Source organism: Chanodichthys erythropterus, chromosome 21 (assembly GCF_024489055.1).
Source record: "Chanodichthys erythropterus isolate Z2021 chromosome 21, ASM2448905v1, whole genome shotgun sequence".
Lineage (NCBI taxonomy): Eukaryota > Metazoa > Chordata > Actinopteri > Cypriniformes > Xenocyprididae > Chanodichthys > Chanodichthys erythropterus.
The window spans coordinates 6811208-6830000 of NC_090241.1; the positions used below are offsets into that span (position 1 = coordinate 6811208).

At 35.7% G+C, this 18793-nt stretch overlaps 1 protein-coding gene and 1 long non-coding RNA gene across 3 annotated transcripts in view; one reads left to right on the forward strand and one right to left on the reverse strand.

The window, feature by feature from the left end:
• Positions 1–18793, forward strand: part of rgl3a (ral guanine nucleotide dissociation stimulator-like 3a) — a 24548-nt gene continuing 5755 nt past the window's right edge. The window contains exons 1-15 of one of the 2 annotated variants that reach the window (XM_067372698.1): positions 1–66; positions 702–899; positions 9357–9646; positions 10939–10983; positions 11390–11559; positions 11644–11798; positions 11879–12127; positions 12777–12880; positions 13002–13086; positions 14315–14392; positions 15301–15387; positions 15976–16008; positions 16115–16236; positions 16404–16499; positions 17754–17883. In XM_067372698.1, the coding sequence (XP_067228799.1) occupies positions 729–899; positions 9357–9646; positions 10939–10983; positions 11390–11559; positions 11644–11798; positions 11879–12127; positions 12777–12880; positions 13002–13086; positions 14315–14392; positions 15301–15387; positions 15976–16008; positions 16115–16236; positions 16404–16499; positions 17754–17883 (1815 nt within the window). In that variant the 5' untranslated portion in view covers positions 1–66; positions 702–728. Of the gene's footprint in view, positions 67–701; positions 900–4367; positions 4735–9356; positions 9647–10938; positions 10984–11389; positions 11560–11643; positions 11799–11878; positions 12128–12776; positions 12881–13001; positions 13087–14314; positions 14393–15300; positions 15388–15975; positions 16009–16114; positions 16237–16403; positions 16500–17753; positions 17884–18793 lie in introns of those variants that run through there. The other variant, XM_067372699.1, reaches the window with a different exon arrangement.
• The window catches only part of LOC137010599 (uncharacterized), a 27935-nt gene continuing 21138 nt past the window's right edge, over positions 11997–18793 (reverse strand). Inside the window, exons 2-3 of the long non-coding RNA XR_010893379.1 lie at positions 12175–12255; positions 11997–12080 (exon numbers count right to left, since the gene is read on the reverse strand). This is a non-coding gene — a long non-coding RNA (uncharacterized lncRNA). The remainder of the gene's footprint in view (positions 12081–12174; positions 12256–18793) is intronic.

The following is an 18793-nucleotide window of genomic DNA, read 5'->3' on the forward strand; positions in this document are numbered from 1 at the left end:
TAACAACATGGATTATTAGGAGCGGATCTATTACGAACAGAAGCTGAATAAGGAGCATCTCCCACAGTGAGTAGCTCATACTGTGTTTAACCTGAATGAACTTTTAAATAATGATTTATTCCATTAACGTACCACAGTTTGATTATATATTATTTATTTAAATAAATTAAATATATTAAAATGTTAATATATTTTAATATGAATACTATATTAATAGTCATTTCGCCCATTTTGATTATAAAAATATTGTTATATTACTATATTGTAGAAATTTTAATAATATAATTATTTTTAATATTATTTTACTATTTTGTAACAATTATATGGTGAGTTAATCTACATAAAATACCATTAGTATACAATAAAAAGTCATATAAAATAAAAAAAAATCTAAAAAGTAGAGTCCCAGCTTGGAAGACAACTTCTTTTATCTATTATATTTACATGTCATTTTACTGAATTAACAGGAAATAAAAAACAAAAATAATAATAATAATAAAAATTAAATAATTCAATAAATAAATGTAGAAATGTAATATATATATATATATATATATATATATTTATATATATATTTATATTTATTTTAGTTATCTAATCAAAGTATACTGAAGTCCAGCAAACAGAAGCTCCATACTACTGTTAGTGAATGCATGTTAAAGCCAGGTAATATGCCTCACATGTGTCTGCTGCTCTTGGAGGAAGTTGGCGTGTTATACGGGTGGAGGATGAGGTCGTCTCTGGTGGTGTCTGGGGGAGAGAAGGGTCTGCGGGCACGACTGGGACGAATGAGGCATCTGCTGTGTCAGACTGGGCATCATGTGGATGTGCAGATGGACGAGGAGCCCGGCGTTTGGCTCAGGAGCTTCCATCTGCTGGACCTTGAGGAACGCAGTGAGGTCAGTGCTGATGGTGATCCATTGACAATTGCGTTTATTGATTTAGTGCATGCTTTTATCCAAAGCGGCTTACAAATGTGGGACATACAAGTGATTCATCCTGAACAGAGAACCTTAAAGGGATAGTTCACCCAAAAATGAAAATTATCCCATGATTATCCCATCCTAGGTGTATATGACTACGTTCTTTCAGACGAACACAATATATTTAAAAATATCCTGGCTCTTCCAAGCTTTATAATGGTAGTGAATGGGGGGGAGAGATTTTGAAGCCCAAAAAAATAATCCATACGGCTCCAAGGGGGTTAATAAAGGCCTTTTGAAGTGGAGCGATGATTTTTTGTAAGAAAAATATCCATATTTAACACTCCATTAACTAAAATAACTAGCTTCCGGCATATGACCGTACTCCTACTGCGCAATTCGACTTGTAGTGTTGTATGATGCAGGATGTAGGAGTATCGTAAGCTTAGACGCCTCTCGCTGTTCAAACAAATAGGGCTGTGCGACAAACTCAAGCTCCTCTTCTCTTAAATCAAAATCCTCCTAACATTTCTCATCTTTAAAATTTCTCATTTTAGACCTTTAATTCATGACCGGTGTTTTGTTTTGCTCTATCCTCTGTGCGTCCGCATTTCTCATGATGTCATACGTCGGATCAGGGGGTATGCGTATGGCCTTCTGCCAGAAGCTAGTTATTATAGATAATAAAGTTTTAAATATGGATATTTTTCTTACAAAAATGTATCACTTCGCTTCAAAAGGCATTTAACCCCCTGGAGCCATATGGATTACTTTTTATGATGGATGGATGCATTTTTTTGGGCTTCAAAATCTCACCTCTTCACTTCCATTATAAAGCTTGGAAGTGCCAGAATATTTTTAAATATATCTCCAATTGTATTTGTCTGAAAGAAGATAGTCATATACACCTAGGATGGCTTGAGGGTGAGTAAATCATGGGATAATTTTCATTTTTTGGTGAATTATCCCTTTAAGTGGTTCTGCTGTATTATAAGATCCAAAGCTGGCTAGAAATGAGCTTGCAGACGAACAACAGTAAAGCAGTTAAATATATATCCATCCATTTTAACCTTTTAATGAATATTTGTCGGTTGCAACATATGAACATTTTTTGTCAGCTTCATAAAAGTTTGGGTTCAGTAACTTTTTTTTTTTTTTTAAAGAAAAACAAAAGAAACGATTGCCTTTTATAAGCAAGAGCACAATAAAATTGATCAAAAGTGACAGCAAAAATATTTATAGTGTTACAAAAGATTTCAAATATATGCTGTTTTTTAAACTCTATTCATCAAAAAATCTTGCAAAAATGCATATGGTTTCCACACAAATATTATTAAGCAGCACAAGTGTTTTCAACACTGATAATAATAAGAAATGTTTCTTGAACAGCAAATCATATAATGGTATATTGTATTATCAAGCTTATTAGAATGATTTCTGAAGGATCATGTGACACTTGAAAATTCAGCTTTGATCACAAGAAGAAATTCAATTTTAAAATTAAATTAAAATAGAAAACATTTATTTCACATTGTAATATGTCACAATATTACTGTTTTATTTTGATTAAATAAATGCAGCCTTGGTGCACATAAGAAATCAATGATATTCGCATAAGAAATTTTAAAATACTTACAAATGCCAAACTTTTAATCGTTAGTGTATGTTGTAATAAAATTAAATGCTACAATTAGATAATGAGAACAGTCAGAATTATGCGTAAGAGGTGGTTTGGGTATAGCATCACAACCCTGAATGGTTAGAAATGATTTAAATCCTTAGCAGAAGCTAACCTAACAAAGTGTCTTTCAGTACAGTTCACTGAAAAATACCAGCAGTTGACAATCCATCACCAAGATACTAACTAAAATTTACTACCCGAACAGAATGTTACTAATGTCAGTAATGAGAAGTATTTTAGTATTGCTGGCATGTAAGATTTTTGTATGTGTGTGTTAGCTATTCAACGTTGGAATTGGATGGTAAAACAAAATATTTCAATTTAATTTTAATTTAAAATGAAGCAGTAATGATCTGTTTATTGGAGTGTGTGAATGCACACACACCAGCATGTGACCTCTGTCTTAGAAATGAGTGGTACTGTTATTGGATATGCATAAATACTTTTAGCATGATGATTGTGGTCTGTCAATAAGAGTTCAGTAGTGTGCGTCACTCATTGCTGCATGCGTTGTTGTGTCTCTATGAGAATGGGCTTCTAGGAGGCCACTGCACATTCACAGATCCACGTCAGAGAGAACAGAAAGACATTAATGAACCCACTGTACCCAGAATCCAACAATCTGCTCATTGTCTCATTGAGATGTTGTGTGTATGGGGTTTGTAAAAGAACATCTCATAAAATGTTCACCATTATTCATCTAAGGATCTGCATCATAGTGTGAGTCATTTGCTCTTTTCCTGGATAAAATGGGCTGCAGTAGTATTGCAAGTTGATCAGCACAACTCAAAATTGCATTTTTAATTTAATTGCATGTTGGTCACTAATGAAATAAATTCTGACCATGTAAACACCTTTGTACAAACAATCAGATTTTCTTTACTTCCATTGATTGTTAAAGGGATAGTTCACCCAAAAATGAAAATTCTGTCATCATTTACTCACCCTCAAGCTGTTCCAAACCTGTATACATTTCTTTCTTCTGCTGAACACAAAGAAAGAACAATATTTGAACAATATGAGAAACTGAACAGTTCCCGGGCACCATTGACTTGCATAGTATTTTTGTCCTACTGTGGAAGTCAATGGTGCCCCAAAGCAGCCTGGTTACAAACTTTCTTCAAAATATCTTCCTTTATGTTCAGCAGAAGAAAGAAACTCATACAGGTTTTGAACAACTTGAGGTTGAGTAAATGATAACAGAATTTTCATGTTTGGGTGAACTATCCCTTTAAGCTGATAATTTGTTGGTAAATAAAAAGATTTTCACTTGGTCTCAGACTTTTGGGCCACTCTTTCAATTGCAAGGGGAAAAACTGTAAATAAGCAATTGTATGTTAATTATTTTTTAATTATATAAATAATTATTAATATTTTTTATAGTAATAGTTATATTTATAGTTAATTATTCTAAATTAGATGTTGCTACTTACTTTGTATCTATTTAGTTTAATTCTCCAGAGTCTCTCTTTTTTATATACCCTGAATTCTCATACCAGAAACTATAGACACTTGATATTATAAAAAAAAAAATGACTATGCCTATTAATTTAGCAATGCAAAGTTGCTTAGTAAACTCCCAGACGCAATTGGACATACAACCTAATAAATATTTATAACCCAAGCGCTCACCATAGTATGATTCGCTGATCTTCATGTAACCTAATTAATATTAATAAGCGCGTCCCGTACGTCATACTAGACGCAATTGTTTACGTCGAGAGACCAACCCACGGCACTTTTAAAGCGCTTGACAGGTGCACTGTGTGCTATTTAGACAGCTAAAATAAAACACCGACATAATCATAACGATAATCATTTTCTTGGACCACAGACTTCTGTTAAAGCATATTTATAGATGACAATAAAGGTAGTAGGCTACAGTAGGTATGAAATGTACAAGAAGTTGACTTTATCTTCACTAGGGAGTTTGATTAAACCGAACAACGCAAAGTTATCCATTCCTTGCAGCTCTCTAGACATGACAGTCAACTTTGACACCAGCTGACTAAGGAATATAGTTTCCAAAGTTTTTTGCTGCGCTAATGGAAAGTGGGAACGCTTACACTGCTTGATCATACGGCTGAAGAATAGAGAGCTGAGAACATGGGGAAATGGGAGTTCACAATGGTAAGTCACTTTATGAGTTAAACTATTTTATCGAGGACATTAAGTTTGTTAAATGTGATTTTAAGAAATTAAAATAACTAACGTTAGAGAGAAATATTTTCACCAGTCTTGGAAGCGCAGCGCGTTGCGCGACGTTCAGCGCAAATGAACCAAGTGTTTCTCTCTTCACCTGAATGATATGGAAAATGCAGTATTTCCTGTTCTTTCTTTCTGGACATCTCAGTACTTTCTTTTGTCACTGACAAAAACCTTAATGGTTTTACACTTAGATGCGTTATTGGCCTTTCGAAGCGATTAACCCGAGGGTTTACATGTAATGAGGACTCCGGGAGGGTGTGGCGCTTAATTTTTCCCCCGGGAGTCTCACAATAGAACTGATTTAGTGTTTGTTCCCAGATCCACCTGTAGATTGAAGATGTGCACACAGTGTGCTGTTTCACAGTTGACCTGTGATAGTTTCATCTTTCCCTCTCACATCATTCCCTGTGCTTTTTTTCCATGGCACAGTTTTAAAGGAGACATGGGCTTTGGCTTGGAAAGCTCTCTGTTATGGTTGACTGGAATTTCTGGGAAGAATGCACTTGTGATTTTCACAGCATTTGATTTGTTAGAGGAATAGACTGTCCTTGGGTTACTTGGAAGCACAACCTTTTCCAAATTTGCATATTATGTGATATTCATGGAGCTATTGCTGCAGAGCAATGATTTGTGAGATGCAGTCTGTGAAAAATCACTATTTGTATGTAGCCTACATCAGAATAATTTAGGATAATTCTGTTTAACATGTTCACCACCAGGCTTGACAGCTTACATGTTTTACATGTCAAATATATATTAAATACAGCAGCATTTTTCTTAATTTTTTCTTTAATGCTTAATAATAATTCCTTCATAATTTATAAGAGAGTTGGCATACAGTGGTTGTAAGTTTAATCTAGTCACAATTGCATAAAGAAACTAGATAACAACATATTACATGTCCCCTTTTTGAGCTCAGGTTTAAAGGTGCCCTAGATTCAAAAATTGAATTTACCTCGGCATAGTTAAATAACAAGAGTTCAGTACACGGAAAAGACATACAGTGAGTCTCAAACTCCATTGTTTCCTCCTTCTTATGTAAATCTCATTTGTTTAAAAGACCTCCGAAGAACAAGCGAATCTCAACATAACACCGACTGTTACGTAACAGTCGGGGTGTACGCCCCCAATATTTGCATATGCCAGCCCATGGTCGAGGCATTAGACAAGGGCAGCCAGTATTACTGTGCGTTCACACCGCCACCGGCGAGAGTGTCAAAGTAAATGACAATTCGCATCAACCAATCGGAAGCCTCTCAAGCGATGACCTCTTCATTCCAATTGGTTGCCGCCGAACCGTGTCATAGCTCATTACCATAAAGTTAACCTGATTTCAACTCTCCTCGCTGCTCTCACCGTCCAAGACGCGTCACGCCGCTCTCGTCGGAGCTCGCCGCCGGCTCTCATTGAAAATGAATGACTAGTGTCACTTTGACGCTCTCGCCGCCGACGGTGTGAACACACAGTTAACGTCTGGATGTGCGCAGCTGAATCATCAGACTAGGTAAGTAAGCAAGGACAATAGCAAAAAATGGCAGATGGAGCAATAATAACTGACATGATTCATGATAACATGATATTTTTAGTGATATTTGTGAATTGTCTTTCTAAATGTTTCGTTAGCATGTTGCTAATGTACTGTTAAATGTGGTTAAAGTTACCATCGTTTCTTACTGTATTCACGGAGACAAGAGCCTTCGCTATTTTTAAACACTTGCAGTCTGTATAATTCATAAACACAACTTCATTCTTTATAAATCTCTTCAACAGTGTAGCATTAGCCTGTTAGCCACGGAGCATAGCCTCAAATTCATTCAGAATCAATGTAAACATCAAAATAAACACTGTACTTACGCGATTAGACATGCTGCATGATGAACACTTTGTAAAGATCCATTTTGAGATTTATATTAGCTGTTTGAACTTTTTTTTATGTTGTTTAAAGGGATAGTTCACCCAAAAATGAAAATTTGATGTTTATCTGCTTACCCCCAGTGCATCCAAGATGTAGGTGACTTTTTTTCTTCAGTCGAACGCAAATTATGATTTTTAACTGCAACTGCTGCCGTCTGTCTGTCAAATAATAGCAGTTGATGGGAACTTCAACTATAACAGTAAATAAAACTTGCTTAGACAAATCCAAATTAAACCCTGCGGCTCGTGGCGACAAATTGATGTCCTAAGACACGAAACGATCGGTTTGTGTGAGAAACCGAACAGTATTTATATCATTTTTTACCTCTAATACACCACTATGTCCAACTCCGTTCAGCTTCCGGTTGGTGAGGTCTGATCGCATTTGACAACGGAAGTGATGCCTTGCGCTCATTGAAGTATATGGGCGAGACATCACAACGCGTTTTTTGACCTCACTAACAGGAAGCTGAACGAAGTTGGACATAGTGGTGTATTAGAGGTAAAAAATGATATAAGTACTGTTTATAAACCAATCGTTTCGTGTGTTAAGACATCAATGTGTTGTCACGAGCCGCAGGGTTTAATTTGGATTTGTCTAAGCTAGTTTTATTTACTGTTATAGTTGAAGTTCCCATCAACTGCTATTATTTGACTGACAGATGGCAGCGGTTGCAGTTAAAAATCATAATTTGCGTTCGACTGAAGAAACAAATCACCTACATCTTGGATGTACTGGGGGTAAGCAGATAAACATCAAATTTTCATTTTTGGGTGAACTATCCCTTTAAGGCAAGCGCGAGCTCTTGGGGCGTGGAGCACGAGAATTAAAGGGGAAGCAGCCTGAATCAGCTCATTTCTAATTATGCCCCAAAATAGGAAGTTAAAAAAATGAATTAAAAAAAATCTATGGGGTATTTTGAGCTGAAACTTCACAGACACATTCAGGGGACACCTTAGACTTATATTACATCTTTTAAAAAAAGGTGCTAGGGCACCTTTAAGTTTCACCTCTTTTTGTAGGTCATAGTAGAAGTGTTTATTTAACAAATACAAATTTTTCTTAAAGTTCATATACATTACCATTAAAAAATTTGGGATCAGTATTTTTTATGTCTTTAAATGTGCTTGCCAAGGCTGCATATTACATAAACTGTGATATGGTGAAATATTATTATTTAAATAACTTTATTTTAATATGTTTTAACATGTAATTTATTCCTGTGATGGCAAAGCTGAATTTTGTTTAATTTTGAATTTACTCCAGTCCACATGATCTTTCAGAAATCCAATATGCATATATTTAATTATTATTCATGTTGAAAACAGCTGTACTACGTAATATTTTTTGTAGAAAATGTGGTAAAAATTTTTTTCACAATTCTCTGATGAATAGAATTTTTTTAAACTTTTTTTTTTGTTAAATAGAAAACTTTTGTAACATTATAAATGTCTTTACTGTGGCTTTTGATAAATTTAATGCATCCTTGCTAAGATAAAAATATTAATTTCTTTACCTACCTCACACTTCTAATGGTAGTGTATTATTTTGTTTACAGTTAATTATATTTTTTAAGTATTGAGTTATAGGTGATTTTATAGCTAATGTCATTATTTTGATAAATCAAAAAGAAAATCGAATAGGCTGTTTTAAGAACATTGTAAAAATCTGTGATTGATTTCAATGTGGAAATGTTTCTTATTCCCTTTTTTAAACTAATGGCATGTAAATCATGGGCCGTCCCGTTTCTCAAGAATCGGTGACCGATGACAACATTATGCTAATATGTTCTCAAGTCAGTTGTTATGAGGTCATCTAATGCTGGTCACATCTGAATCAGTCAACAACCAGCCCAACAACAACCCTGTATGCCCAGAAAGAGAAAACACCGGACTTAATTGACTCCAGTGTGTCGCACAGTCTGTCTTTGTTTAAAATCCATACCATTTTTTTTTTATTCGCCCACAGCTGTTATTCATGCAGGGGTGGTATTTGCTATGCAAATAATCGTGGTTTCATTTTACCACCAAGGAGGATTTGTGTAAGAAAGTATTGAGTATTTTGGTGTCAACTAGTTATGTTTTTGTTTTTACAATGATATTTCCTTAAATTAAAATGGCTGGTTTTCTTGTGTGGGCATCATTGAACAGTGGTGTTATTGTTAGTACCATAAAAAATGTTTTGTGTATTTGCTTATAGCATAATTCGAACATTGCATTGTAGATGATTTTGCTGAGAAAGCATTTGCCAGCCTAAGGACACAAGTAATACCCAATGTATTGTCTTCTCAAGCCAGTGAATATAAAGTGTATTCACTCCTCCTCACTTGTAATTTGGATAACAATTTGCCTGTATTTTCCCAAAGAACTCCTGCTTTGTATATTTCTTCCTGGACAGGTGAATTGTTAGGTCAGTGCTTTGCGGGCATTTTTTTTTCAGTTGAAAATTTGTTTTTTCAATTTCGGTGTGTTTCACTGCATTCATCAGGCCTGCAAAATAAACTCTTTATGATGGCACTGTCTTTGTTTAATAGCACTGCAATGGGCATCATGCCAAGTTTTAAAGTAGGTTCAATGTGTGCATATTTTTCCAATAGTCAGCTACAAATTCCACATTTCTGTTTGTCCAGGACCCAGTGCAGGAGTGGGGAGAGGAGGTGGAAGACGGGGCTGTCTATGGGGTCACTCTTCACCGAGAACCCATCCAACCCCCACCTGATGCCGCTGAGAACGATTCCGCCTTTGGCTTCATGCAGTATCGCACACTGAAGGTCCGCAGGCTTAAAGCAGCCACTCTGGAGCGTCTTGTCACAGAATTGGTGAACCCGAAGTGCCCTGACCCAGATTACACGCAAATCTTCCTCTCCACCTACAGAGCCTTTACCAGCACAAATGCTCTTATAGAACTCCTGTTTCAAAGGTGAGCATAAATGCTCAATTTTATTGCTGCCTCAGATGGTTCAGGGACATTAAGCTAACATTAACACTCCCGTTCAAAATACTAGCATCCGTAAGATTTTTTTAAGTTAATACCTTTATTCAGCAAAGATTAATTAAATTGATTAAAAGTGATAGCGAAGACGTTTTATATTGTATTATTACAAAAGATTTCTATTTCAAATAAATGCTGTTCGAACTTTAAGAAACTAATAAGAAATGTTTCATGAGCATATTTCATGTGTCAGCATATTTTAATGATTTCTGAAGGATCATGTGACTGCAAAAGGGAGTAATATTTCACAATATTACTGTTTTTACTGTATTTTTGATCAAATAAATGCAGACTTGGTGAGCATAAAAGACTTCTACATATATATATATTATACAGCTCTGGAAAAAAATTATTTTATATATATATATATAAATATATATATATATATTTTTTTTTTTTACAATTTAAAGGTATAGTCTTCCCAAAATGAAAAACTGGCATTATGAATCCTCATTTAAATGCTTTTGCATTCTTTAGAGAAACTTTGTGTTCTAATATGAGGTTGGAAGAAAAACTATATTTCAATGCTTTCGTGAATGAACACAATGTTTTTCTGGGAAACAACCATTTTGCACACAAATGGAAAGTTTTCTGGGTAACGCAAATCTTTTGTTAGAGAACTGTTCTATTAAAGAAATAAGCATTCTAATCATTCAATATTTGCTTAGTTTTGTCTAAAATATAGTTAAATGTCTTCTAGCAGTTCAGTCATTATGTCATTGTGTCAGCTTCTTCTCAAGGTACCTTCATCAATCATTGACTGACTTCCGTTTTTGACTCGGCTATCCCTTATCTATTTAAATATGATATTTACACAGCATATGTAAGGCTCAGTGACCGTGAACAAACAAATGAAGGAGGAAGCCCAAATTTCTAAATTCAGAGTGTTTCCCAGTGACACCTTTAATGACTAGCTAGCAGCATGACAGTCACACCATACGCATTAGTGATGCAGTGGAATGGAGGAGAACACCTCACATTTTAGAACAGGTTTCTCTTGACTAGTCAGAGGCGTCAGAGGCCCTTTTGTTGAACGTTGAGAGTTCTTTGTGTTTCTGTTGAAGCATAAATAAAGGCAATAGGCCTTGAAAAAGCACTTGTGACACATTTTTGTTAAAAACATGAACAGAAATTGTTGCAATGTTCATAATCTTAAAGCTTCTATGGATTTTAGAACTGCTTTGAATATAAACTTTGGACTTTTTTATTTGTTTCTGTAGAGAGGACATGGTCACCAATCTGGACAACAGTGTCTGTATCAGGAGGTGAGTTGAATCCTCAGAAACTTCCTGGAAGTCTTGATTTTGATAGGTCAATATCACTTATTGCACAGCTTTTCATAATAATAATGATGGACACATGAAATATTGATTTGAGAAGAAACCATTTTAAAATATTTGGAGTGACAGCCTCAATTACCCATTTGAGCGATCATTATACAGCATTTCTACGGTCATTACTGGGGAATAACTGACTGCAGAATACCGTGACTGACCAATCAGAATCAAGTATTTCAGAGTGCCATGTAATAATATTTTATAATGACCTTTAAATTAAAACTGGTTGGCCAATGCAACCATTATACTTTTTTTTACTTGGTTATTCTTCCTAATTCCAAGAGCTTCAATAATTAGTCTAAAACAAAGAGCGTGTGTATATGTGTGTGCGCAGTTCTCTGCCCTGTCTGATCCGGCTGTGGTTAGACGATTATCACGAGGACCTTCGGGACTCTCCGGATCACCAGGTTCTCCGGCTGCTCTGTGTTCATCTGCGTCATCGCCTTTGTTTCAGACGTCTGGTTCATCAAGCCGATGCTCTTCTCAGAAAATTTCAGACTGAAGGCAAGTCTTGAAATATGGCTAATTTAGCTTTTATGCACATACACCCCAAACATCAGTTCTAAAAAACTTCTTATGAATCAACAGACAAGCACATGGGTAGATCAGCAGAAGCCAGTGCTGCTGGTGTAGAGAGTCCAGCAACTGAAGACACCATGGACAGACAGGACATAGAAGAGTTGGGGGATGTACTGGCCTTCCCCGCACAAGAGATAGCTGAGCAGCTCACGCTATTAGACGCTGTAGGTGTCAAGTTTTGCATATTGGTGCTACTTTTTATTTTTGGCCTACTTTTATTCACCTGTTTCCATTTCTTTCTCAGGAACTCTTTGTCAAAGTGGTTCCGTTTCACTGCCTTGGCTGCATTTGGTCTCAAAGGGACAAGAAAGAGAACCGGAATCTAGCGCCCACGGTCCGTGCAACCATCGCCCAGTTTAATGCGGTCACTAACTGCGTTATCACCTCTCTGCTGTGCCCTTCTGCAACCTCCCCTTCCGGCTCCCCATCCTGCCCTCGTAGCAGCCCTACGCACAGGGCAAAGATTATTGAGAAGTGGGTCTCTGTGGCTCAGGTGTGTATAAGGCTCGAAACATACTGTTCATAGTTTTCATAGTTTACCTGGAGGGCAAAACATCCATTGAACTGCAGCACAGGCCTGCCAATTTTCCATCTGTTTCAAACCAAAGATATTTAGATCACCTTTCAAAGGAAGAAAACCAAAAAATATGTGAACAAAATGCAAGTTTGGGGCACTTGTGATGCATATACAGCTCCTGCTGCAGTATTTCAATCACTAAAATCAGCAGGATGTTCTAAAACACTTAACGTGAAAAATTATAGTGCCTTAATGTACTAAAACAGTGATGTTATAAGATTAAATTCAGTATACACCTTATTGACAATGCATACTATATTTAGATGAGCCCAGAATTTGAACGCAACACGCTGAACGGTTAAGCATCTTCTTTATAATGGTTTTCTATGTAAAAACGTTCAATGAGAAACTGTGTGTTGCCTTTACATAATATAAATGTTGCACTCCTGCAGCTCTCAGTATTGCCACAAGGAGCACTATAATAGGCATTAGGGGCATTTAAAAATAACTTTATCACATTTTGTTGGTGCATATTTGATGAGTTTAAGTTAATATTTCTTTTCTTTTCTTTATGGTTTTATTATTTTAAGCTGATTTGTTCTTTTTATTATTATTTGTTTTACAGGAGTGCCGGCAGTTAAGAAACTTCTCCTCTCTAAGAGCCATCTTATCTGCTCTTCAGTCCAATGCTGTCTACCGGCTAAAGAAAACCTGGGCAGCAGTCAGCAGGTAGTGCTTTCTGATCCTGACATAAACCAGCCATTAAACCTTTAGTGAAATGTTAAGCACACAGTTTGCATAATACATAGTAGTAAATGTAAATCCATAAAATGTGCAATGCCAATTTCAGGGAGAGTATGACTGCTTTTGATCAGCTGTGCGACACCTGTTCTGATGAGAACTGTGTGCTGATCAATCGAGAGATCCTTGTAGAGGTAAGTTTCACCGTTTTTTTTTACCTGTTGTCTACCCTAATCTTCTAAAATGTTTGACATTTATGTATACTTCCATTAAAAAATGTGGGGTCAGTAAGATTTTTTTAATGTTTTTGCAAAAAAATCTCTTATGCTCACCAAGGCTGCATTTATTTTAGCAATAACACTGTAAAACCAGTAATATTGTGAAATATTTGTACAACTTAAAATAACTGTTTTCTGTTTTAATATATTTTAGAATGTAAATTACTCCTGTGATGTGAAGCTGAATTTTCAGCATCATTACTCCAGTCTTCAGTGTCACATGATGCTGATCTGGTGCTCAAGAAACATTTCTAATTATTATCAGTGTTGCAAATGGTTGTCCTGCTTAAAATCTTTTGTGGAAACCATGACATATATATATATATATATATATATATATATATATATATACACTGTGTATATATATATATATATATATATATACATACACTGTATATGATACATGATGAATGGAAAGTTCAAAAGAACAGCATTTATTTGAAATAGAAATCTTTTGTAAAATTATAGATGTTTACTGTAACTTTTGTTTCATTTACTGCATCCTTGGTGAAAAAAAAATTCTTACTGACCCCAAACTTCCATCAATATCTAACACTTTGGCCTACAATGTGCAAGAGCTGATAAGACTGTTGAATTTCTGATAAGATTATGATGTGATCTCATCCCATGGCGCTTTTATGCCCTTTTACTATCTCAAAAGATGCTACCTGGCAACATTCAATATTTTCCACACCCCTTTTTACTCTAGCTCGCATACAAAGAGTAAATCAATAGGGGCTGGACAAAGATGAGGTTAAAAAATGCAGAATCATGCTGTTGGCAAAGAAACTGTTATGGAGGCAAAACATCGCACAATGTTCTGCAGTGTTTAGTGTTCAGTGTATAACAACAAAACATTCATTATTGTTATCTATGGTGGCTCGTGTAGTCTATCCCACTCCTCTTTAACCTCCATCTTTATCATGTTCTATAATTGCACTTAATCTTGAATTGTGTCATCTCTTCAGGTGTGGGAGATTGGCTTTGAAAGTCTTTTAAAGTGATTTATGTAAATGTTTCTCCAGGCCAGTTGTTTCAGTGTATCTTGTGCTTGTTTGGCAGTCATATGGTTAACTTAATCGCAGACTGTTTGCATTTCAGTATGACAAATGTCCTCTTATGTATTTATTTGTGATTGATTTAGGAAGGAAGCCAGTCAGCAGAGGTAGACACTCACTCTGCACCAAAGTCTCCCAGACTTAGTCCTACTTCTAAGCACAAGGTAAGATTCACTAGAATCACCTTCATAATAACAAGGCCTGGCTGAATGTTGTGCATTTGTCTAATTTAAGGTTACTGGCACAACTTGCTTTTGAAACTTTATTAAGATGTTGTTTCTGGGAAACAACTACCCTGTTTGGGATGTATGCATCTGCACCAGCTAATTTACTTGCTGGTCTAGTTTGACTCAAGTAATTTCATTTCCAAAATGAAAATGTGTCTAAATGTGAATCTGCCAGCTCATTAATTAAAACACTCAAAAGAGTATTACCATAATGAGGGATATACTTGGCATGAATCGGTTTTAGCTGTTGGGAAAAGATGTGTGTGCTTAAAAGAGGAAGTTTTAATTGAAACATGTCTGTGGATTCATGTGTTTAAATATAATATACAGTAACGTTCAAAAGTGTGGGGTCAGTACGATTTTTTATTTTTAAAGAAAATAATACTTTTATTCTGTGAGGATGCATTAAATTTACCAAAAGTGTACAAAAAATTGTATTTCAAATAATGTTCTTTTCTTTGTTAAAGAAACCTAAAAACACACACACAAAAAAACATAAAATTTCCACAAAAATATTAATTGGCACTGATAAAATGCACAAAATCAGCTTATTAGAATGATTTCTGAAGGATCATGTGACACTGATGACTGGAGTAATGATGCTGAAGTCATCTTTGCCATCACAGAAATAAAGTAATTTTAAAATATATTAAAATAGTAAACATTTCTTTTAAATTGTAATAATATTTCACAATATAACTGTTTATACTATGTTTTTGATCAAATAAATTCAGCATTGGTGAGCATAAGAGACTATTTTCAAAGATATTTTAAAATCTTACCGACCCCTTTTGATCATTTGTACAATAGTGTATTTTTGCCTGACAACTTTGATTTTCTGACAGAACCCCTCCAATGGTGAGGTGCCGTACTTGGGCACTTATCTGACAGTTCTCACCATGTTGGACACAGCGCTAAGTGATAATGTACAGGTGAGAATTGTTTTCAGACCTTAATTCATGTCATAGACATGGGGCCAGATTTACTAACAGCTTACATCAGCGCAAACCCTCTTTTGGCATTAAAAAAACTACTGTCAGGATTTACTAAAGACACGCAGTGAAATTTTAGCACTGAAAAGGCATGGCCGCAGTTATTTTTGCAGCTGACCTTAATGCAAATGCATTTGTAGGAGTTTCCCTTTCAGATGCAAAATTTATGGGACGAGAATATTTAAATGAATCATGCAAGGTGATTTACTAAGGTTTGCACTAGTACTGCTATTTGCGCCATTATTTACCACCAAAAAAAGAGAGTCTTAAACCAGAGGCTAATTTGAGCTGCTCTTGGTAGGTTGCGTTGGTCATTATGGAAAGATGCAGCTGTGTATGTGTGTTCTTTAATTTGCACGTCATGCAGAACTTTCCACTCCCATCACCGCTTTTTTGGAATTGAGCTCTCACACTAATTTGCCCTGTTTAGTAAATCTGGCCCATAGTGTTTTCTAACTCAGTTCCCACACTGAGGTTTAAAAAAATATATATAAACAAATATATAAACACTCTTCTTTGTGCTCACAGGGAGGTCTCATCAACTTTGAGAAGCGTAGAAAAGTAAGTACAATTATCTTAAATATTGTTTTAATGAAAAGAAGCTCACTAGGTTTTGGTCAAGAGTGTTAACTCATGGCTTTCTCTCTCCGTTCCTTTCTGTATTCAGGAGTTTGAGATCCTGTCTCAGATCAGACAGCTGCAGGCATCATGTGCTCAGTACACTCTACAATCACATCCTCACATAATTTCCTGGATCAACAGCAGCATGCCCCTTTCCGACCAGAAGAGGTGAGATGCCTTTTGCACATTTTGCTGATCATTCTCAGTATGAACATTTACTTGCTAAGAATGTTGGTTGAGATTAAAAGAAATGACTTTGAATTCACGGCAGTGGTACTGTCATCTCAGCATCTCAGATATTTACATACCAACAGTCAGTTTTTCTTTCTCATCAGTTATGAGTTGTCAAGAGAGTTGGAGCCACCAGTTGACCCCTGTCCAGGCTCTCCCAACCCCTGGAGCCACCGGCTCATCACCAAGAAACTGACCTCGTGAGTGTTGTTATTCTTATAAGACACAGTTTCAAAGCAGATGTTTCCATTCTAAGGACTCAAGGCCCAAATATACTCACGCAAAAGTTTTTTTTAATTATACTGTTAGCGAACATCCCAATACCACCCATGCTGCTTTGAGTGACATTTAGATGAATATCTCTCAATAACAAAATAATCACACAACAAAAATGACAATTGACCCTTCACCGGGAGTTTGATTGACAAGCGATCTAACCAATCATAATCTGCCATTTTGTCCGACAAAGCAGTCAGGAGTTAGAAGATTAACTTCGGTAGACTTGAACTTGAAAAATGGCGTGTACTGACGTCTTTCCACGTTTGAAACAACACTTCTTCTCATGTTCATTCATGTTTATTTGATGCTATAAATTAACTAGTAGGAAGAGATGATCGGTTCATGAGCCGCTTGAGCTGAGGCGCTACAGCGATCTGTCACGACACATTAAAGAGCCACAAAACAGTTTTTATTGTTCAAATTTCTTTAAAAAAAAAAATCACACAATTTGAAAGCTGGGACTTTGTTTAATATCATAACCTGCTCTGTCTTGTCTGTCGACGTGTTGTTAGTGTCCGCTTTGCTCCACGATGTATTTTTCAGTTACAGCGCCATGGCTTGTCGGACAAAGTAACAGTAACTTAGGGGGAGTGGGTCTTTGCGAAGGGTCAATTGTGAGAAAACGGCAGTTAAGAAAGCATATGATCAGGATGTGAATATGTTTGCACAAGCTCTGCAATTTGGCACTCCAGTCGGTCATGACAAATTTATTTGTATAGCATTTTATACAATTGATTGCTTTTACAGCATTGAACATGAAAAACTTTCAATTCGAATTATAGCTTCGATTTCTACTATAAAGCAGCTCTCTAGAGTGTTCATGTTTTCACTCGTGTCTGACCTTGATGGACTAAACAGAAGAAGTGAACCGAAGAAGATTTCCACATCGAAGAAGGCAGAGCCTCAGAGCCACACCAACCTATTACATAATTGACACAGACCAGTGGTGGTTCGAAGGTGCTTACCAGCCACAGCAAACTTTTCAGGAAAGTTCGCTTTGGCAAGCTGTTTCAAACTCGTTTTGGCCTTTGTTCGAAATGACGTCACACCAGTTCGATTTCACTTGAAGTATATAGGGGCCTCTAGGCTTAGACTCAGACTCAGAATGTAATAAGACATTTTGCTAACTTTTTTTTTTTCTTTTCTGTGTTGTGTTTCTCTTCTGCTCACTGCAGATTGCTGTCTGGCAGTGAGAACTTCTCAAAGAAAACTCTTGCTGATCAGATCAGTGTATCATCCTCTGGCTCCAGTGGCTCAGAGATGGAAGACCTCAGCAGCCCCAACCTGTCACCCCTTGGATACAAAGTACGGGTAACAACTTGGCATAAAAAACTGCAGACTAGGGCTACAGATGTTTTGCACTATAGTTGTTACAATATCTGCTTAGGCTATCAATCGATTAAAACGTTTAATCAATTTGATTGTGGTATGCTGAATTAATTAGTAATACTGAATGTCATATATTTGCTGAGAAATTACATTATTGTGGCTCATAAATGCACTGAATTTACAAAACGTGGCTTTAAAAATTCAGTATATTGATGGTTTTGTAGATGTAGGGGCCGTTCACAAAGACTTCTCACATCTGTCTACTACACTAGTTTTGTGTACGTGTATGTACACCAGTGTTAACTAAAGCTATTAAAAATAGTTTTTGGTCATTGAAATTAAGCTGAAATATATATTTGAAAAATTTGATGAAGAACTTAAAAAAAAAAGTAAACGAAAATACAAACAAACATAAGTTAAAATACTGAAATTAATAAAACTAAAACTGAAGAAAAGAAGAAAAAAGTCAAAATTGCGAGTTATAAACTCAAAATTGTGTGAAAAAAAAAAAAAGTCAGAATTGTGAGATATAAACTTGAAATTGCAAGAAAAAAGTCCAAATTGCGAGTCATAAACTCGGAATTGCGAGGAAAATAGAGAAAATCAAGATTGTGAGTTATAAAGTCAGAATTGTAAGACTAAAAGTTGCAATTATCTTTTTTACTTTTTATTCCGTGGCAGAAACAAGCTTCCATACAAAACAGAATTAGCAAAACTAAATTAAAAAGAAAATGGAAACTATAAAAATAAAAAGCTTATTCAATATATAAAATAAGTACTACAATAGTATATTAATAATACTAAAATAACACTGATGAACACATGGGTCAGACAGATGTCTTTAGCTTTTGCATGACGTCTTGTGTTGTCAGTGTCTTTCTGTGTA